General features: G+C 40.2%; 1 protein-coding gene across 2 annotated transcripts in view; it reads left to right on the top strand.

Moving 5' to 3' along the window:
• The first annotated feature begins 1,001 nt into the window (after positions 1-1,001).
• The window catches only part of LOC309381297 (transcription factor CP2-like protein 1), a 32,434-nt gene continuing 11,009 nt past the window's right edge, over positions 1,002-22,426 (top strand). Inside the window, exons 1-14 of one of the 2 annotated variants that reach the window (XM_081932138.1) lie at positions 1,002-1,257; positions 4,301-4,452; positions 6,011-6,084; positions 6,628-6,733; positions 8,344-8,450; positions 9,793-9,945; positions 11,115-11,225; positions 11,888-11,985; positions 12,081-12,135; positions 14,330-14,423; positions 14,942-15,032; positions 16,727-16,809; positions 17,626-17,771; positions 21,630-21,681. In XM_081932138.1, the coding sequence (XP_081788264.1) occupies positions 1,175-1,257; positions 4,301-4,452; positions 6,011-6,084; positions 6,628-6,733; positions 8,344-8,450; positions 9,793-9,945; positions 11,115-11,225; positions 11,888-11,985; positions 12,081-12,135; positions 14,330-14,423; positions 14,942-15,032; positions 16,727-16,809; positions 17,626-17,771; positions 21,630-21,681 (1,405 nt within the window). In that variant the 5' untranslated portion in view covers positions 1,002-1,174. Of the gene's footprint in view, positions 1,258-4,300; positions 4,453-6,010; positions 6,085-6,627; positions 6,734-8,343; positions 8,451-9,792; positions 9,946-11,114; positions 11,226-11,887; positions 11,986-12,080; positions 12,136-14,329; positions 14,424-14,941; positions 16,634-16,726; positions 16,810-17,625; positions 17,772-21,629; positions 21,682-22,426 lie in introns of those variants that run through there. The other variant, XR_014173532.1, reaches the window with a different exon arrangement.

Below are 22,426 nucleotides of genomic sequence, written 5' to 3'. Positions count from 1 at the left end.
AAGATCATGGAGTCTCTTGACTTTTTATTCCCAAGGCTGGTATTTCTGCCATAAGGCGGCAGAGAGGAAGAGAAATTAGATTATATCTTCAGTGCGGTTGATGGATAGTCATGTTGGCTTTTCTCCACTGCTTTACTACAACTAGTCACTACTCTTTCCCTCTGCAGCTCCTTCCCCCTTGCAAGCTGGACAGGCTGGGGCCTGTCTTAGTAGTGATACATTGGAAGTTCTCCTGAAAGCCTTTCCTGCTAAACTGCAAGGTAAAAGCATTCGAAACAAAGTTTTGGAATGCATGTGTGAACTGGAAGATGCAAGGATTCCAGAACCACCCTATCAAGACAACACATCTGAACAATGGCTTGCTTTTTATTTCCGGCTGTCTCCTTGGCTTTTTTAACTGCCCTGCACCTGAAGAAATAAAACACTTAATAAGCAAACAAATTCCAATCCATGTTTCCTCTGTCATTCAGTTTACTGTAGCACCATGATAATGATGATATAGTGTAATGTTTTTCAGCTTTAAGATATGTAGACTTCAACTCCTAGAATACCTTAGCCAGATGGCTGTTGAAGTCCCCATATCTTAAAGTTGCCAAGGTGGAGAAATGTTGATTTAGTGTTTTAAAAAGCTATTTTGCATACCTCCTTTATTTACAAGAGGGTTTTTAAAATTTCACACCTTTATATTTCATTTAACAGGGAATTTTTCAGAATGTATAGACAAAAATTAAGATTTACCCAACTACACATTGGGTGAATCTTTATCTGCTGTTGGAAACACTTACTATCCTTACCTGCCTGTCATTTCTTTGCTTTTCGTTCCCCCTTCCCTCCTCCCCACAAATCCCATACCTTCCTTATGACTCTGCAGAAGCAAGAAAATATATTTTAGCCCTTGGCAATTACTAAAAGACATTTGATTGTAAAAAATGATCTAAATGCAGGTCTGGTCTACCTGAGAGGAAATGGTGTAAAAAAAGAGTTGTTCTCCTTAACACCTCAGCCAATGAAACAACACTTTTCTTTGACCACACCTATCTGGCCGGCAGGTGCATAAAAAGAAAAAAGGAACCGCTCCAGAGCATTAAGTAACTGCTGAAGAGCTGGGACTTGACTTCTCCCCTTCCCTGAATTCCTGCCACTTCTCCAGTCTACCTTTGGAAATTCACCAGTCATGCTTTTTTGGCATAGCCAGCCTGATCATTACTGGCCAAGTCCGGGAGAAATGTATCCTTGCCCTGGCAACAATCTCATAAGGTGAGCAGCTTCTTTTTTCACCCCTCCTTTTCTAGCTATGCTAATAGCTGAGATCCCCAAGAAGAAGAAGAAGCATGCAATAATTGCAGTGATTCAGCTTCCAGAATTTTGCTTATTTCAAGAGAATGTCTGAAAAGCTCACAGTCAGACCATCAGGGAGGATGAAGACTTTGCTATATTTTGCTCCCTCTCTGTTCCCAGTACTTTGTATGCCAAGCTGTCATTCTACTCACATAGGATTTGCATGGTGCTATGCTGGATAGTTGCTATAAAAAGATTTCTCATCCATAAGTTGGTCTCTTCCAAATTTAAAGCCACTTAAACCCAAGTATCACTTTCCCCCCATTCTGTGGTTAAATGAGGGGAATGAAGTGTTGGCATCAGAGCCAGATCAAGAAAAAAGAATAACGGCACACCTTAACAGTAACAGAGTTGGAAGGGACCTGGAAGATCATCTAGTCCAACCCGCTGCTCATGCAGGAGACCTATACTAGGGATTCAAACCGCTGACCTTTCTGATCGACAAAAGCTTAGTGTGTTAGCCACTGAGGCACCTCTAGCCAGGCACTTTGTCCATTTCTTTGGTATAAGCTAACATAAGTGACAGATCTTGTTTTGACCATGTTCGCATTTAACTTCTGGAAACAGGTAGCTAGCTTAAGAATGGCACAGCAGGGAGTGTGGGGCCCATCTTTGTTCTGCTACTACTTGAGAAGATCATACTCAACATCCAGCAGGAGCTGGATCTTGCTCAGAGGCTAACAGCAGGACTTTTCTTAATTCCATTCAAATTCCTTCACTGCCATCCTTTTTAGTATCTTGTTCTCTGGAATTGCTATTCCCCCTCCCACTTTCTTTCTTTCTTTCTTTCTTTCTTTCTTTCTTTCTTTCTTTCTTTCTTTCTTTCTTTCTTTCTTTCTTTCTTTCTTTCTTTCTTTCTTTCTTCCCTCATCTGTTTTGAATTCCATTTAAGGGCTGTTTAATTGGGGAAAATAGGAGCTAAGTCAGTGGTGGAGTGTACCAGTGCCTGCCGGAAGCAGCAGCCACCGTACTGGAACGGTGCTTTGGAGGGCCTGCCTGCCTGCCCTCGTTCCTTATCTTTGAAGGAAACGGGCCATCTGCGCATATATGTGTAGTGTACGGCACTTACGCAATGCTCCACTGAGCAACTGGAGCATCGCAGGCAGTGGGTGCGCATGTGTGTGCAGCGGCATCCCCGTGGTGCAAGTCCGGCTCCCATTGCAGCGCACCAGTTGTAATGAGAGCCGAAAACCACTACTGGGCTAAGTGTTAAAGTATCCTCTTCTACACAAATATCAAAGATACACAAGCCCTTGCAGCCTTTTTAAATTTGGCACTCTCACTTACTGTTCATCACAACTACTCTTCTTCCTTATAAGACCTCCAGCTTCTGTAGCCAAACCTCCTTTCACTAGCTCATTTTAATGGCATCTCAAGAGGAAGAGGTGCCAGTTGAAGTCCAGAATTGCGGCCATGCACCAAAACATTTGTATATATAAAACAACCATTTCACTTTTGAGAGCTCAAGGTCAGAAATGCAATCCCAGAAAGTATGAAATGTTTCTGTGAAGTACATTAGGTAGACAGCCATTGGCCCAAGGCCACCCTATTGTTAGTAATTTGGCTAGAGAGACATTTGCAAAACCCTTTTTGTGATGCAGCCTTTTTCATGCAATGGAAAACTGGGCTTCTCTATAGCTTATCTGTGGGAACAGGCAGAGAGTATATTCCCTTTTTACTCTTCCCCTTCAAAATTGTTGCTTGCTCCTAATGACTAATACTGGTATATATTGTGATAAAGGCTAATTACATATTTTACAGTCAAACAACGTGCACTTGTAAAATCGGCACTAACAATGTCAATGCAGAAAAGAATGTGAAAGAGAACTAATTTTAAAGTAAACAAGCCAATGTAGACTTAGCATTTAAATTATGGCTAGTTTAAGACATTATCATTGTACAATATTGCAGGTAGACTTGAAAATTTTCTTTGGGCTTTTACTAAAACTGCAAGATCTGCTGATCCAATGTAGATACCAAATAAAGACCCCACCGGCATTTGTGATGTGCTAAAAAGTGCCTCTGAGCAATTCCTCAGCTGAGGAATTTACAACTAGTGCAGAATTCAGAAGGGAAGATTGTTAACATGAACCAACCAAGGATTAGAAAGCTGCAGTGGTCTACTACCTCCTGCTTATTTGCAAAAGGAAAAAGAAAAAAAAGATGCAAAAATAACAAGTAATCTTGGAGAAAATGCACTTTATAACTCTTCCTTTCATCGTCCTACTATTTAGCTACTATGCAGGTATTTATATATTTTGTGATATTTATATCACAAAAGCTAATTGCCTTTTAAAAGGTTCTGAAGACATATTGTTGTGTCATCATAGTTGGGAATCCAGTGATGTGGAGTCTGTTAAGATGGTTGTGTTGATTGACATATGACCTGTAACTTCCTGCTGATTATCTTTTGGGGTTTTAACGGTGTTACTTATTGTGTTTTGTAATCTGTTTATTATTTTATAGTCACTTTAATTATGTGAACTATCCAGAATCACAAATGTGAGATAGGTGGCTACACAGTATATATTTGCAGTAATTTCTTAGCTTCTGAATGTATTATCATTTAGAACTTTAGTTGAAAAAATCCCCCCCCACACACACACACCAGTCTTCCTCTTGGCAAATCCTACTTCCAGAAGTTTTTGTTGGCAAAATTTTGGAATTCGCCGCCATTGCTTGCTTCCTAGAGCTGAGGGAGAGTGACTGGCCCCCAGCTGTCTTTATGCCTAAGGCAGGATTATATCTCTACTCTACTATTGTATTATTGTATTATATATTGTATTATATATATATTATATGTATTATATATATAGAGATATATTGTATTATATCTCTACTCTACTGTTGTATTATTGTATTATTGTATATCTCAGTTTTGCAGGTTGTAGTCTGATGCATTAACCACTACACCAAAGTGACATTCTTATGTCTCTTATCCATATCTTTTTTGCTTTTGTAGAGAGCCACTGTCACTGCCATTCCTAAAGCAGGAGGAACCAAACATCTCAACATCTGCTGAGCAGCATTGCCCATCTTTCCAGTATATTCTGTGTGCTGTTACCTCTCCCGCTGTCAAACAGCATGAGGAAACTCTCACCTATCTCAACCAAGGTAAGATTTTATAAATCAAGGGAGGTGGTGCAGGAGAGGGAGAAAAACTGACCGAGTTCTATTTAAAAGCTGCCCCCTAGTAATAAGCATAATGCATTAGAGGCAGATTCCACTGACTAAATAACATTGTGACACAAAAACGGCTGGATTCACACGCACACATACACAAACCCCATCCACAGCCTTTACTGTTGGAAGAGAAAGGTGAATTACAGACCTTTCATGAACTGACAGCTGAACCAGGTAACAATAAGGCTTTCAACCATTTAAATCCTAACACATTGCAAGATTGATTGCCTTTCTAATTAAAAGCTAAAGGTTGCATTTTATCCAGCAGAAGATCTTTTGTTAGAACTATATACTGTGTTTACACAATATGCTTAATCTGATTACTGAATTAACTCATTGTCAGGGCTTGCACAATATATTTTACCAAAAACTAGCCACCTGGGTTGGGTCTGCACAATGTGTTACTTCTTTTTGGCTGCCTTAACACTAACATAGCATAGCATGGGTGTAATAATGCATGGTGCGTTTTAGCAACTGAATTTAGACATATAAAAATAAATTCTACTGAAACATATTATTTTCACAAATGGTTTTTTTTTTTTTTTTGTGCTGTGAATATGTTCATATAAATCAGTGTTTCTCAACCTGAGCAACTTTTAAGATGTGTGAATTTCAATACCCAAAATTCCCTGCTGACTTTGAAGTCCATACAGTACATCCTAAAGTTCTTAGGTTGAGAAACATTGATGGGAGGGGGGGGGTCATTTTAAAAGCAAATTTATAGATGATTTGTGGAGGTGCGGTTATGGATTGTTATTGGTTGGATCAAGACTAATATCAAACTACATTTAAGATTTACAGTAAAATAACTGAAATATTTTTGCTTCTATGTGATGTGAACTATGCCATCATGCTTGGTGAATTTATGACTTAGCACAATCATGGGTTATTCAAGTATGATTAAGCAAATCATAGCTTAGCACCATCTTACAGGCCGGTCCAACTGACGGCCTGAGGACCCAATGTGTCACGTGCAGCTCACGCCCACCCCAACTCCACAAAAGCAAAAAAATTCATGGTATGTCATGATACGTCATGTGATGCGATTGAGTTTGACATCTGTGACCTAAGAACTCATCCCTAAGAGCTCCTCTACTTCAAAACATAGCCATCATTATTAAATTTATAGACATTTAAATGTCTATAAACCTGTACATCAATCATAATAAAATGAAGAGAAAATTATAAACAAATATTCGGCTATAATGTTTTTAATAGTTCCTTTTGTGTTTTTAAAGGAGCGGAAATTTGGAAATTGTTAAAATAATTTTATATACTTTATAGGTTACTGTTAATTTCTCAATGATATTCTGAGCAGTAATTTAGATTCTCAGTATTCCTTCACTCACTTACTTGCATATTTCTCTTCATTTGAAAATGTATTAGAAAACAAACATGGAAAACTAAGAGATGATATTTTGGATTTTGAGGCAATGTTTGGCATATTTGGCCAATCTCACATTCCACATGCTGTATTATTATTTTCCAGGGCAATCATATGAAATCCGGATGCTGTGTAATCCCAAAATAGGTGAATTTGCTGAGGGACGGAAGCTGCTAAAGGTAAAGCATGGGATAGGAGAACTGATTGGCATTTTTGAAAATTGAGTCCTTGTGAAGCTTCACCTTGTAAGAAACTATGGAACTCATTCACACAACATACCACAATTTTTCTAAAAGATCCAATTCACTATCTTATGTAATAGAATCCATAATTAATAATTAATTCCCAGAGAAACAATTGTTTTCTTCAGAAACTCTCAGATCATGGATATTCTCATCATGGTTTGCTTGCAGAGCTTGTCTGAAAAAAAAATCTTCTTCAATAGATAGTGGGCTGAAAATTAATCAGAACAGAACTTTATATAGGTCAACCAATTCAGTGTCTTTGAGGCAAAAGTCACAGTCCAAAAATTCATTCCCACTAACATCTCTTTCGTCTGATGAGTGGTGCAACCATTAAATCTAATTAAACCAATCTCACAGTATTTCTCCTATGTGCAGCCTAATGAACGACCAGTTGTCTATGACCCAATGCAACACTTTGGTGGTAGAAACGGATTAAAAAAATATTGTCTCTCTCTCTCCCCCATCTCTCTTGATCAGAGTGTAATCAGAGTGGTTTTCCATGACCGAAGACTGCAATACACAGAACACCAGCAATTAGAGGGATGGAGATGGAACAGGCCAGGTGACCGCATCCTGGATATTGGTAAGGTGTATTTTCAAAGAGGCAGGAGCGATATTATCTACCTAAGCCCCTAGCTGTGCTTTCATAACAATCTTCCAAAGAGATTGTAATTGTGAGAATGCCTACTCTGAACACAGAGAAATGGATTAACCCAGTGGTGGGATTCAAATTTTTTTACTACCGGTTCTGTGGGCGTGGCAGGGAAGAATATTGCAAAATCCCCATTCCCTCCCAATCAACTGGGACTCGGGAGGCAGAGAATAGATGGGGACAGGGCTAGTCAGAGGTAGTATTTACTGGTTCTCCGAACTACTCAAAATTTCCGCTACCGGTTCTTCAGAACTGGTCAGAATCTGCTGAATACCACCTCTGGATTGATCATTTCAGCTCTGCTGTACAGGTAGCACTTGACCTATGATTACAATTGGTATCAGAAATTCCATTGTTAAGTGAGGTGGATGTTAAGTGAATCATGTCCAATTTTACACCCCTTTTTAGCAATATTGTGTGAATCACTGCAGTTGTTAATTGAATCATGCAGTTATTAAGCAAAGCCAGCTTCCCCTATTTGCTTTTCTTGTTGGAAACTGGCTGGCAGGATTGCAAATGGTGATCACAGGGCCCCAGGATGCCACAACCATCACAAATACATGCTGATTGCCAAGCACCCAAATTTTGATCACAAGACTGTGGGGGATGCTACAAAAGTAATCAGTGCAGGGGTTTGGTCATAAGTCATTTTTTTCAGTGCCATCATAACTTCAAAAGGCCATTAAGTGATCATTTATGTCAAGGACTACGGGTAAAGAAATTGTGAATGTTCTTATAGCAGTATATCTTCTCCAATTGGAAGGGCTGCTCCATGGTCCTTTCTTCCCAAAGCCTTAGCCTCTACCGCAATACCATTACAAGCTTTTGGGACACAATTCTTGGCTTATCTTGTGTTTCACCAGCATCTACTGTTTTGTCTTTCCCCATTTTCATGCCTGGTCTGTGCTTGGCTTTCTATTTTAATCTATACTTGGCACCCCCTGCATCCGTCACACAGTACAATAAGAGCATTCTAATTAAAAGCCCACACTTGCTGCCCTTGCAAACACTTAGGTACCCTTTGGCGAATAAAAAAAGTCAAGATGCAGAAATCTGTCCTTTAGTTTTATTTATTGTCTTGGTTTTGCTCTTGAAGCTTTGATTTATAAAACAAGATTTATAAACATGATATTATTTTTATCAACCTCTTTCAGATTTCCTTTTTTCAGGTTTGTCTTTTATTTTTATTTTTCAAGAAAATATGGTCACTGATGCATATGTATTTTTTTTAAAACAAGAGGCAGTCTTCAGGGCAAAGTTGTGGCTGCCCTGTTAACTTTATTGACCCTACAGATGCTCTCCTCCCCCTTCCTTGGAAAGAGGACTGCAGGATTGTCCAGCAAGCCACCCCCATGAAAAAGTTGAGAAAGAATTTGGGGGTGGGGGAAAGAGTATGGGAAACATTATTTACTTGATCAAACTGGGACTTCTGTGGCTGATTCCATGCAGCTTCCCCCCCCCCCCCCGCCCGCCATACCTCTGCTCCCTTTTCATGAGGGGTTTTTGATAGGTTTTTTTTCTCCTTTTCTGGCCTGTTGTAGATATCCCAATGTCTGTGGGCATTCTGGAGCCCCACATGCCCTCCACTTTGCTCAATACTGTGGAATTCCTGTGGGACCCAACTAAGCGCACTTCAGTCTTCCTGCAGGTGGGTAGCAACTTGCTGGTCAGTAGGCTTGTCTTCATCCCCTTGCCCTTTCATTTGCTTTTATGAAAACAGTAGTGCAAATTTTATGACAGGCTTAAAAGCAATGAAATCCCCCTCCCCCCCAATAATCAGAGGGAGAGGAAGAGCAAGTTTGGTGTAATGGTTAAAGTGCTGCCCCGGAAATGGGAGACTGAGTTCTAGACATGCCATAGGTACGAAAGTTGGCTGGGTGAGGAATGGGACAGTCGAACTCACCTCACAGGATTGTTGTTGTGGAGAAACTAAGAGGAAGAAGGAATATTATTTTGTTTGCCACCTAGAGTTACTTATAAAATGGTAAAGGTAGTATAAAAAATCTTATTTAAAAAAAATAAGAAAAAAGCAGGCTTCCCACAGGACCACACCAAAATTTTGGTTCAGCTCTTCCCAGTTTTGCTTCCTGCATAATTTTGAAATGGTAATCGCTTTACACAACAAATAAGCCCAAATCCTGTGCCTAGAGCAAGTATATACCAGATGGATATTGGTATGATGATAAGAAATTTTTAGAATATATATGAAAAAGATATAGAGGATGGGAATCTGCAACAAAACTGGTCAGCATAGATTGTTCCTCATTCGGGATTTCAGTCATCAATTCTTTTTTGTTCTTCCTCACCAAGTTAGTGAACATTTCACGGTCAATGGGCACCCAGTAGATTATATTAGGGGATCCTCCATCAATTATCCCCCTCCCAAATTTTATTATATTTTGAGAACCCCGGGACTATCCTACCTGCAGATTTCACTCCCTTGTGTTCAAATGATGTTCTTGCTTCTTAAAAATGACCTTCAAATTGCAAGAATTGATTTGTATACACACACACCCAGCTTTTATGAACGGGGGAAGCAAAATTGGCTTTGAAAAGGAAGGCTGTAGATTAATACCAAAGTACCCGCTTTCCACACAAAAGGAACTAGGGGTGATACATTAAAAAAAATGTTCTGCCCCAAAACTGTGTAGAGCCTTTGCCAGTCAAAGTCAACAATACCAGCTACAAGAAGGCATTGGCACTCTCATTCTAGCTGATCAAAGGAAATTTCACAAGATGAGAGAGTAGTTATGAATTTCAAGGCTGCAGAAAATTGATTAGTTATGGTGATTGTATATTACTTCCAGAAAGTTAATTGCCCTTCCACACGAATTATGGGAAACCAATGGTGTGTGAAGGAAAGCATGGGTGCTTCAGTGGTCCACTTGGGGAGTCATCTGTGGGCTACAGATGCTTGTGGTCTGATCCAGCAGCATTTCTCTCAGCTGAGAGAGGCATGTCTCTATTTCCTCTTCCTTTCTTTGAAACAGGTCCACTGCATTAGTACAGAGTTCACACTTCGTAAGAACGGTGGGGAAAAAGGGGTCCCCTTTCGCATCCAAGTTGACACCTTCAAGCCCAATGAGAAGGGTGAGCACATGGAACACTTGCACTCCGCCAGCTGCCTCATCAAAGTCTTCAAGGTAATGTTGCCTAACTCAGTAGGGGCAAACACAGTTGTTGAAAGGAAGGATTCCTACTACAAGGATACTACAATTCCTATTCCCTGCCCTGGGTACAGTATAATGAAAGCAGGACGGAGTAAAAGAATCATTGCCAAGTTAAGGTGGAGGGTGTCAAGGCTTAGGGCAGCGATGGCGAACCTTTTTTGGCTTGTGTACCACAAGTGGGGGGAGTGCAGGGGGGTCGTGTGTGGGCGTGCCGCACCCATAATGCAATGCGCGACCCCCCAGTGCGCATGCGCGCACAATGCACGACCCCCCCATTTTACATGCTTTTTTCGCCCTCCCCAGGCTCCAGAGGCTTTATAGGAGCCTGGGGAGGGCGAAAAGAGCCTCCCCTGCCCCCCCGGAGGCCCTCCGGAGGCTTCAGGGACCGTCCGGAGGCTTCCCTGAAGCCTTTGGAGCGCTCAAAAGGATCCTCCGAGCAAACCAGAAGTGACTTCCGGTTTGCTCGGAGGGTGGTTTTAAGCGCTCCGAAGACATCAGGGAAGCCTCCGGACGGTCCCTGAAGCCTCCGGAGGCCCTCTGGGAGGGCGGAGGAGGCTCTTTTCGCCCTCCCCAGGCTCCTATAAAGACTCTGGAGCCTGGGGAGGGTGGAAAATGGCTTTTAAAAAGGTGAACTCAGCTGACCAGCGCGCACATGCGCGCTGGCCAGCTGATAGGGCAGTGCCTCGCGTGCCCTGACAAATGACTCCGCGTGCCACCTGTGGCACGCGTGCCATAGGTTCGCCATCACTGGCTTAGGGGATGCCAATGTCATTCTAAAAATGGAAATCTTCACATTGGCCTAAGAGGGAGCCACATATTCTTCAGCCAGCACTGCTGCCAAGCAGGCTCCTCTGTTTGAAAATGGAATGAGAGCCAAGTTAAAGGCTGATCCATATGTTGGGTGGTAACAGTTTTGGGCAATATTGTTCATGTGTGAACATTAAGGATCTAAGTAGCAGAAAGAATATTCAGATTGTCTGGAAGACAAAGTAATCAGCAGAGGTTGGTCATATGTTTCACTGCCAGTTATCCAATATACATTACTATATGCAGAGAAGTTTCATGAGAAGCACGATTAGTTGACATGAGTCAAACATTGCTGAAGATCTGCTATATTTTAAGCGAGGCTGTTTTTCCCCCAGCCCAAAGGAGCAGACCGGAAACAGAAAACAGACAGGGAGAAGATTGAAAAACAGTCCCTCCAGGAGCGGGAGAAGTACCAGCCTTCATATGACAGCACAGTTTTGACAGAGGTACTTGTGCTTCTTCTCTGTTGCTGTCTTGCTAAAGAGCTCTGTGTGATTTAAAAGTTTACTTTCATTAGCGACATAAAAAGTCAGTCTAAGGATAACCTTTAGAATTTATGGGGCTGAAATAAAAGGCGAAAATAACATTTCACAACATTATCTATGTTTATTTGCTTAAAACAAGACGGATCGATGACATCAGCAAGTATTGCGGGCCAATTGGTAAAAGAAAGCTCAGGACAGTATAGGTTGGAAACATGTGGAAGAGCCTTCATCCTGCAATGGATATACAATGTCTAAAATGATGATACACACACACACACACCATACACACATACACACGCACACACATCTTGATTTGTTTTTAACAATGATCTGAATAAGCTACAATGGCTGAATTCACACATTTCATTAAACCATTAGTTTACACACTACGCAGACTATAATAGCTGGGATTATGCAAAATGCACCCATACCTTTGCTAATGAAACATGCAGTAAAATATCACCTGGGAAGCCAATACCTACACGCCAATAAGCCATGAACTCTCCATAATATTCTGCTTCGTTTCAGAATGATAAACTTGCTTTAAATTCAATTGCAGAGTGCGAATTCCAGGATATAATATTTATCTCCTCCCATCTATTTCTTCCTATGCTTTTCCTTAGTGTGCCCCTTGGCCTGAAGTTTCCAGCAATCTCAACACTCCTCCACCAACTCCTGGTCTTGTCTCTCCACATCCTTTCAAGCTTCAAACCCCTGAAAGGTACCCTAGGCTGAGCCATCTATAACAGCATCCCTTCTCTATTTTGGTCTTGGGATATCTGTAAGATAAACTGCCTTTGTTGCTCTTTTTGGCAGGGTTTGCTCCTCACCCAGTTATGCCTTGGACAGCTCATCAGAGGGCATGGCAGAGGTAACAAATAGCATCTGTAGGTGGGCGGAACTATTCATGAAGGCCATATTATTAAATAAATGAAGTTTAAATAAAATGCAGATGGATCTTTTGATATTTTGAATTTGTCCAGATCATGTTCTCCATTAAACTAAAGCAAACACTTTCAGAGAAAGTGAATTTTGTAAACCATTCTACTAGTTAACTATGAGGTTAACTTGATCATTTACCAAGCCCTTGCTAACTGACTATCCTGCCTTCCCTGCTTTACGGCAGAATATAGCAAGCTACCAGCAGTAGAGTAATATGATCAGCAGAAATGGCTGTCTTTACAAAGACACTAGACTGATGAATCCACATATACCAATAGGTGATGTCAGCTGGGATTGACAAGTTTTATTCAGCCTGTGCTTACTTTGTACTCAAATAAATACAATGTAAGGGTGCCCCCTGGTGGCAAAGTTTTATTTCCAATTATTTTTTTAAAAAATGGATGAAATTTAGTTTATGAAAGAACATCCAATATACCCAAATTTGGCATTTTAATTAAAATGTTAAGCTAAATGGTGCTGCTGTTTCCAACATTCATTTATTGGGGAGAGGAACAAACTCATAGAATATCTCATCCACTATCTACAGTATATCGTCTTAAATTATGAGTGGGGGTTACTGCTCCAGATGTGGATGAATCACAACCCCCAGCATCATTAGGAAATCTAGCCTAATTGTAAGTTATACCCAGAATTTCACGTCAGCACACCAGGCGGACCACAGGTTCACTATTTCTGCTTTACATTATACACTACTGTCTTAGCTAGCTTTTCTTACTACAATAGCCTCCACACATGTAAGGGTCTGGGAATGTCAGAAGCTGTAGCCCAATGCATCTGCAGGTTGATGGTGGCTGCCCACTATTTTGCCTACAGCACTGAATTGCCTACAGCAGAGAGAAGCTGTTAAAGCACTGATTTTGAGAATTCCTTTTCATTATTTCTAACTTTTCCAATTGTTGCAATAAATGTAGGAAGATTCTGAATATTTACCCATGCAATCTGGAGCCATAACGGTGGAGCAAGATATTAGCAGTGGGCAAAATAGTTCAAATATGAACTATTCTGTATTTGGAAATGCCTATTTTGAGTTTGAAACAGCTGCCGACTGCAAATGAAAGTATTTTTATTGCTTTGGAGGTGTTTTAAGCTAGAAAAAAAAACCAGCATGGGTTCTTTTGCACTCAAAATAACTGTTTTACATTTTAAAGAGGTCTTTAAAATGGAAACATTTGGCAAATCCCTCAAAATGTGAATTACTTGTCTACCCAGCGGATATTGAAGTAAAATATTTTCTACAATTCAGGTGACAGCAACACTTACTCTTAATATATGAAACATAGTATAAAAGCATGTTTCTAGCATGTGTTGAATAATTTCCTAATCCCTGTAAATCAGTAACCAACTACAGTCTTCTGGATTAAGGAGGAGAGGTTTGTAATCAGAGAATATGACTTCTTGGCTAATTTGGGGACCAATGATTAAAGATGATTAGAGTTCCGACACATATTTTTCTGTAAAGGTAAAAATTCCCCTCGCACATACGTGTTAATCGTTCCCGACTCTAGAGGACGGTGCTCAACTCTGTTTCAAAGCCAAAGAGCCAGCGCTGTCCAAAGATGTCTCTGTGGTCATGTGGCCGGCATGACTAAATGCTGAAGGCCCACGGAACTTTGTTACCTTCCCACCAAAGTGGTCCCTATTTTTCTACTTGCATTTTTACATGCTTTCAAACTGCTAGGTTGACAGAAGCTGGGACAAGTAACGTGAGCTCACTCAGTTACACAATGCTAGGGATTCGAACCGCTGAATTGTTGACCTTCTGATCGACAAGCTCAGCGTCTTAGTCACTGAGCCACCATGCCCCTTATATTTTTCTGTAGAAAGCATTTATTTAAAACTATTGCATTTGTCAGAGGTTTTTAGAACGAGATGGCTTCTAATCCATTATATGAACATCATGAAATATAGCTACAGGATTCGTAAGGGCTAATTCCATTCCAGAATAACTTTTCTGTGATCCAACCTGGCCCTGAAAAGAAAGCAATAGCCTAGACAAGAGCTTCTAGCCATCCAAAGAATCTGCTATCAGAGAGTGAGTTTCTTCTAACCTGTTTTGGTGGACTTGATTAAAGATGCTTTCTAAATTTTCTGCCTCTTTTCAGACCCTGAATCCAAGCGCCTCCATTTTGGAAACTCAACAGTGGTTACTCAAAAACAGGTTCTCAAATTATTCCAGGGTTTTTGCCAGCTACACAGGTGAGACTTCTTTTCATCTCCTGGGCAAAGATGCCAATAAACTCATCCAAGACTGTGTAACCTTTTGCATTTCCCCCCCAGGCCAGTGCCTTTTGTGGCCTCCTAAATCAGACCTTTAAAATAAACCACACACACATTTCTTAAATGAGGGAGAACAACCCAGATTTCTCCAGCATTCCTTAAATTAGGAGAATATACCTACTATTCTGAATAGATTGTAGAGGATAAAGGAAATACCAAAGCTGAATTTAAATTACAACTTTCTTATGAAAGATGATTTTTCTTCTTTTTTCTTAAGTTACTCTGCAAGACACCATATATATTGATTATGCGATAAAAAATAATGAAAAATGAGCTCTCCCAATCTCTGATATTGCAAATATGAAAAAAAGTATTTTAACTACATTATGGATTGTGATGGGTCAGAATATAGTAAAATAAACATTTATTGAATTCTGCCTTGCTCTCTGAAAATGATCTATTATCCGCAAATTCTAAATTCTTTTCTTCCCCTCCAGGAATGGATTTGCTCAAACTGTCCCGCAATGATCTTGTACAGATCTGTGGAATGGCAGATGGGATTAGACTTTCAAATGCTCTAAAAGCAAGGTATGGAGTTATGAACAAACGTAGCGAGTTTATGGATAGCTTTTAAAAAAACTTCTATTAAAACATTAAAAAGAGAAATAAACTCTTTTTGGGAAAGAATGAAACTATTGTCCCAGGAAACCAAAGGAAGTTCACAGAACAGCCCATGAAGTCACCAAAGGTCAAGCTTGAACTTTTAATATAAATACATGGTGAAATGTAAAAACAAGTCTAACCCACACTCAAAATAATAATTGTTGTGATTCAACGATTACATGAGAAACAGAGCCAGGGGATTAACTATTAGGAAGGATTTCAGATTAGACAAACAAGGAGCTTCCAGACTATTTGATCTGCCAGCTAGTGGGACAGACTACTGTATTTTTCAGTGTATAAGAAGTACCCTCCCAAAAAAGGTGGGTGGAAATGCCTGTGCATCTTATAGAACAAATGTTGCCAAAGCTCCGCCCACCCGCTGGCTCCCACCCTTCAGCTTCTGCCTCCCAGCAATTTGTCTCCTTGCAGTGAACAGCCTGGTCAGCTTCAGCACAGCTTGATGTGCCCCATTTTCGGCCTGTTCCAGGTGGCAGGGATAGGTAGTGATAGACGGCAGCGGGCGATGGCGATCCCCACAGCCTGGAACAGCTGATAGTCAGTATTCTGGGAGGCAAATCCAACCACCAATCAGCTGCTCGTGCTAAAACAGGCTGTGCTGGAGCTGACCAGGCTGTTTGTTGCAAGGAGGAAAATTGCTGGAAGGCAGACACAGATTTTTTTCTCTTGTTTTCCTCCCCAAATGCTAGGTGGGTCTTATAGTCTGGAGCATCTTACAGACCAAAAAATATGGTATATATTTTGGTGAGGTTTTTATGCATTAAAGGTCTTCAATGGCTGGATGGCCTCTAGGAGATTTGTGCTAATCTGGGAATCCTGCACTGAGCAATTGGTCTAGATAACCTCCAAGATATCTTCCTATTCTATGTCTTTTTTAATTATTGTTATTTTCATCCTAAATATCCCTTCTCATAATGTTTTACATCCTGTTAGTTGTATTGAGTTCTTATCAGAGTATAACAATTGAATTTGAATTAAATCCATTCAATTCTCCCTTCTCCCCAAAGTAATATTTTAAAAAAAATTGGGAAATTTAAAAAAGGTTAGGGAGAATAGCTAAATATAAAAGAGGATGGACTCCTTAATCTGAGAAGAGGTTCAAAATTCTTTTTTCTATTAAACTATTAAACTTTTTTGTATCTGGCCATCCTAAGCTTGCAGTGAAAATGTGTGATATTTGTGGATTTGAAAGTTTAGCTCATCCATACCATTCAGCAACCATGTCACTAAGAGGTGTTTTTGTGTGTGTGTATCTATGGGAGGAGTGATCTAACAAACTGTGCAACTGAAGCCCCACCCCTTTTATGATTTAAATGAAAGGGGCAAGACCCCAGTCACATAGAAGATTTACCATGTTCTACATGACTGGGGCCCTTCCCGTTTTACCGTTTTACCTGAATCATAAAAAGGAACAGGCTTCAGTTGTGGCTGTTTTCTTGATTTTATTTAGGCCACTCCTCCCACAAAGCTCCTATTACCACTGCCACCATCAAGTAAATTCACAGCTGGTGAGAACTTTGTAGCTAATCTTCGAAATAATTTCATCCTGCCAGGAATTGGTACATCAGAGAAAGTGGCCTGACTTCCTTCTCTTTTTCTAGGACTGTGCGCCCTCGTCTCATTCTTTATGTGTCCAAGGAACTGGAAGCAAGTGGGAACAATGCTCCTCCAAACCCAGCATCTGGTAAATCACAGTTATTTCCTAAATATGATTTTGGGGCACCTGTGTGCACAATCCAAAAACATCTCCATTGATTGAGGGGGCCTTTTAACCGCACATTCAGTTGTGGTGCTGTTTTGTGTTTTTTTAAAAGATGCAGTATTGCATACTATGTTTATGTTCTGCTTAATATCAGCAGCTTTGAAAAGTGGGACCTATGTAAGTTTAAACAAAACAATAAAGAGATCCAGCAAAGCACTGAAACAAGAGGCCCTGGAATTTTCTAGCAAGTTACAGCTGTCTTGGAAGACATTTTCTCTAGTCACAAAATGGTTCCTAGGCAGGTGTAGCTGGTTGCAAAAACACTAATTTACCCAGAGCAAAACTGATCAAAGTCAGTACTCATTGTCCCTTCTAAGTTCTCAGCTTTTCTTGCCAGATGGGCTTAGCTCTAAACAAAGCACCAAACCATTTTCTAAGAATGCCCAAGGGAGTCATTTAGAGCTTTGAGGCATCCTCGGAAGTAATGAAGATGATGGAGGCTGGTGTTTTACATTGCAGAATGCCAGGTGGTTGGGTTTCTTTTTCCTGGTTTTGATGAAAGAGTCTAAAAAATAAATTAAGATGAGGTGGAGTGTGGCAAGCAGCAGGGGAGGAATTTGCAGGCACAATTATGCCCAAGGGAGCAACGTTGCTCATTTGGGAGATTGCAGTCTCTCCTTCACAACTTTTAAGCACCGATAGCATAATTTTGTAGTATAAATTGTTGTAAATCTTTTTTTAAACTGTATTTCCTAAAACTGCACAATATTTCATGCACTGATGTTCCTTCCCCAAAAGTTATATACCAAGAGTTATATCTGGAGGAACTGACTGCCACGGAGCTGACTAATAAATTGGCAGAACTGCTTAGCGTCCCAGCCAATCAGGTCCAGCAAGTTTCCAAACAGGGGCCAACAGGAATTCACATCCTTGTCAATGATCAGGTATGACGCAGACTTATTTTAAGAATGAGCCTTACTCAGCCTTACCTCTCAGAAACACAGAAGATTGAATCCTTATCTCCAAAGATTAAAGAATAGAGTTTAGAAGATCACAATTATTATTCTTGCAGCGTTCTGACCAGGCACTTTCAAAGAGGCGAATCTTTACTTAATCCTACGGGATTCTGGCTGCAACAATCATACCAAAGGTTTTAATGCCCTCATTCACTTCTGCTGATCTTTGTCCAGGGAAAGTCCTAGCAGCTCCATAGCATCCCTACCTCTTTCCTTACGGATAGCACTGTGGTTGGACTTTGTGACCAATCACTACCTATTTTCTTGTTTGCTTGTTCAGCTTATGTAGCTACCCACCTCTCCAAACAAGGAAATCTATTAGGAAGGTGTCTTTAATGCTGTTTAGTGGTAAGTTTAAAAATGGATAAACTTTTTTCAGTTATTTGTATCTCCAGCTTTTTTTCTTGAAAAACTAAGTAGGATTTAATTAGATGTGTTTTGCTATTTAAATAAACATGGTAAACTGGGGAGAATAGCTTAATCCCAAATAACTCCAAAGATGATTTGCATAAAACCAGCCTTCTCTTGCCCTCTGCTGACTTTAATTGTTCAGTCCATACCCTAGCATCTTTTGTGAGCTCTGCTAGCATTTAACTTTGGCTGATACCAATGAATTAAACTCTTTTTCTTCCATAAAGTCATTTCAGAAGTTGATAATGGATTATGATCATATATGCTTGAAAGCACAGATTATAAACAGGCATTGCTTGATTGGGAAATCCAGATCAAACCAGTTTCAGCTACAGCATTTACTAAGTGGTAGAGTTTCAGATTCAGAGGTGGGTTGCTCCTGGTTCAGCCCGGTTCAGCCAAACCGGTAATGGCGGCGGCGCTCACCCACTCAGATGCTCACCCACTCAGACTCTTCTATGCATGCGCAAATTGTTGCGCATGAGTGAACCAGTCGTAAACCGGTTAGCAACCCACCAGATTGTGAAAATTTAGGGCAATATCCACATGGCATGGCCCCTGATGCTCTGGAATAAAAACCCCATAATCTATAGTCAACATATCTAGAAAAAAACAGGTTCAATGACATTCCCATAGAATTAACACACACAATCCAACCTAAAATTTGCTCCAAATGGCTTAAGCAAGTGAATTAGCTGGGAACAGAATGTGGGGAGAGTGGATTGTAATCTTTCTCAGCCAAACAGCCTTTTCAGATTGTCTTCAGTAGATAATGCATTTCTGAAAGAGGTTATTGGTCTAATCCTGCCTTCTCCAATTTGGCTTCATGTTGGCTTGAAATTCTGGGAACTGCAAACACAACACATATACCTCCTTGCATTAATTCAATCTGGTCTGCATCTTAAAATAGTTAAAAACTATAAACTGAAGCTTTATCATCTTGCATACAGAGGTAGATAGAAGAGTTCTGGGTAGCTCAAAATCCATGAGCATGAGTAATGAGTCATAAAAAAAAGTCCTCAATTCTATTTTTTTTTTTGGGGGGGGGGGAAACCTTATAAACTAAAACAGATATCCAGTGATTTTTATAGATTATTTTGAGATAAAAGAATGCCAACCATCCAGAAAGGCAAACTAGATAAAATATCCTTGCTTTGCTGCAGATTTCTGGAGCTGAAAAAAAAAAAGGATTTCTTTGCCTAACGCCACTTCATCAATTCTTGACAGAAATGAGATTTGAGTTGGCAATTTTCTAATTTGCAATCATAATGGATTTTTTACTTAACTACAATTGGCAAAGTCACAAGAAGCAACTTCATGTAACATGGAAGCCATATTATGATCTGGTGAAACAATCACTTTGCTACTCTTTCTTTTTCCTGAACTCCGGAAATCCCAGTTTCGGAGGGTTTGATGAACACATCTGAGATTCTCTCTAAACTGAAAGCCATGGAGGTGGCTGTCTGGGAGCAGACAGAGGCAGAGTGCTCCATTATAATTGGGGACCCTGCCATTGACAAAGAATATTATCTCTTTCCACTTTACTTCCATTATTTCTTTTTTTCCCCCCTATGGAAAGAATGCATTCTCAAAGAAAGCACTTGGATTGCAACTAATCGTTATTTTTATTTGTAAAGAAAATTTATGGGACAAGTTACTTACTTTGGAAAATAGGTTCAAGATTCAGAAGGATGTTGACAGACTTCAGCATTGGGCTCTATCCAAAGATGCAGTTCAGTGGTAAAAAAAATTAGACCCTATGCTTAGGCAGGAAAGACAAGGTACAGGATAGGCAGTACCTGGCTCAATAGTAACTGTGAAAGGGATTTAAGTGTTCTGGTGGATCAACACTTAAATATAAGCCAGGAGTGTGCTGCAGCTGCCAAAAAGTCAACGCATCAAAGAAGGATAGCATCAAGAGCCCAGGAAAAAGCCAACGCATGAAAGAGGGATAGCATCAAGAACCCAGGAAAAAGCCAACGCATCAGAGAGGGATAGCATCAAGAACCCAGTGAGGCTACACTTGGAACAATGCATTCAGTTCTAGTCATCACTATACAACAAAGATGCTGAGGCACTAGAAAGAGTGCAGTGAAGAACAACAAAGATGATAAGGAGTCTGGAAGGTAAATCATATGATGAATGCCTAAGGAAATTAGGTATATTAGTGTATTAGAGCCGTGGTGGTGCAGTGCTTAGAGTGCAGTACTCCAGGCTACTTCTGCTGATCACTGGCTGCCAGCAGTTTGGCAGATCAAATCTCACCAAGCTCAAGGTTGACTCAGCCTTCCATCCTTCCAAAGTCAGTAAAATAAGGACCCAAATTGTTAGGACCAATATAGTGACTCTGTAAACCGCTTAGAGGGCTATAAAGCACTGTGATGCGGCATATAAGTCTAGGTGCTTTTGCTATTAGCCTAACAAAGAAAGGGCTTATGGGAGACCTGATAGCAGTTTTCCAATACTTGAAGAGCTGTCACAGGAAAGAGGTGGTTAATTTATGCTCAATAAGCATCTGAGGCAGGACAAGAAGTAATAGGTGGAAGCTTGTCAGAGGAAGATCTAACCTGGAAATGAGGAGGAATTTCCTGACAATGAGAACGATTAATCAGAGTTGTGAGTGCTCCATCACTAGAGGTTTCAAGAAAAGATTGAACAACCATTTTTGCTGGAATGATAGAAGGATTTCTGCTTTGAGCATGGGGTTGGTCTAGAAACCTCTAATATTCTAGCCTTATGAGTCTACATTTGTGTACCCAAAGTATTTGTGGACAAAATAATGAGGCTGAAGACAAATGTTTTGCTCTGCAACAAACCAGTCTCCTGGACTCTTTTGTAATTAAAATATTACAAAAGATTAAAAACACCAAAAGGCAAGGTAAACCCCTCTTAGATTCTGAGAGGTAATTATAACATATGCAGAGTACTGTAGTAGCCAGATGCCACGCTGGAGACCTTCAAACCTAACTTGGTATCTTGATTCCAAATTAAAAAAATGAAAGTTCTGGTCATTCATCTGTTCAAAACCACACTTTGCTTAAGCTTAGAAGCAGTTACATTTTACATAATCCATTTGGGGGATTCTTATATTAACAGCGTTTCAGACAAACTAAATTACATTTCTATGAAGTCTCCGCCCACCAAGTGTCTTTTACAATCCATCTTTTTCTCTGTACACATTTACACACACGCCCCTCCCATATCAACACTGCCACTGGCTTTTATATGTCTTGACAATCTCACTTTACCATGTTGCCATCTGTTGCTGAGCTCTCCCTCTCCGGCAACTCAAGAGTTTTTTTTTTTTTTTTAAAGCAGACATTTAGGAGTCTAGCCAAGAACTAACCTTGCATTGTTCTCTCCTGGTTATCACAGATGGTCAGAAATCTTCCAGATGAATCCTGCTTCATAGCAGCTGTAACAAAAGGTAGGTAGATCTGCCTGTGAAAAGGAGCAGAGTTCTGGCTTCTTCAGGACTGATAAGATTTATTGAAGCCTGAGTGTGTGTAGACAAAAAATCCCATTATTCAATTTTGGATATACTCTCTGTTCTCAAAATGTCCATGACACAGTGGACTCAAACTTCTACTCCAGGAGTTTGTTTTTTGTTTACAAGACGACTGAGATAGTGTAGAAGAGATTCCTTCAGTTCACAGACCCCACTCCCTTCAACTCTGTTCTAGGTTCATGCGGACATGAGGAGGAATTAGTGAAAATTATTACAGGAAGCTCTCAACTTACAACAGTTCATTTGGTGATCATTCGAAATTACAACAGTACTGAAAAAAAGTGACGTGTGATCATTTTTCACATTTACGAACATTGCAGCATCCCTATGGTCATATGATCAAAATTTAAACGCTTGGCAGCTGACTCATATTTATGACTGTTGCAGTGTCCCAGGGTCATGTGATCCCCTTTGGTGACCTTCTGACAAGCAGAGTCAAGGGGAAGCTAATTCACTTAAAAGTCATGTTGCTAACCTAACCACAGTGATTAGTTTAATATGTGTGCCAAGTAAGATCATAAAATGGGGCAAACCTCATTTAGCAACAGAAATTTTGGACTCAATTGTGATCATACATTGAGGACTATCTGTATTTCCCTCAATACATCCAACCAGAGGAACCAGAAACCAGGAGGTAGTATTATTTTTTTCTATCAGTGTCACC

Source organism: Natrix helvetica (assembly GCF_964273705.1).
Source record: "Natrix helvetica genome assembly, chromosome: Z".
Taxonomy (NCBI): Eukaryota; Metazoa; Chordata; class Lepidosauria; order Squamata; family Natricidae; genus Natrix; species Natrix helvetica.
This window is presented reverse-complemented; position numbering and strand designations above follow the sequence as displayed.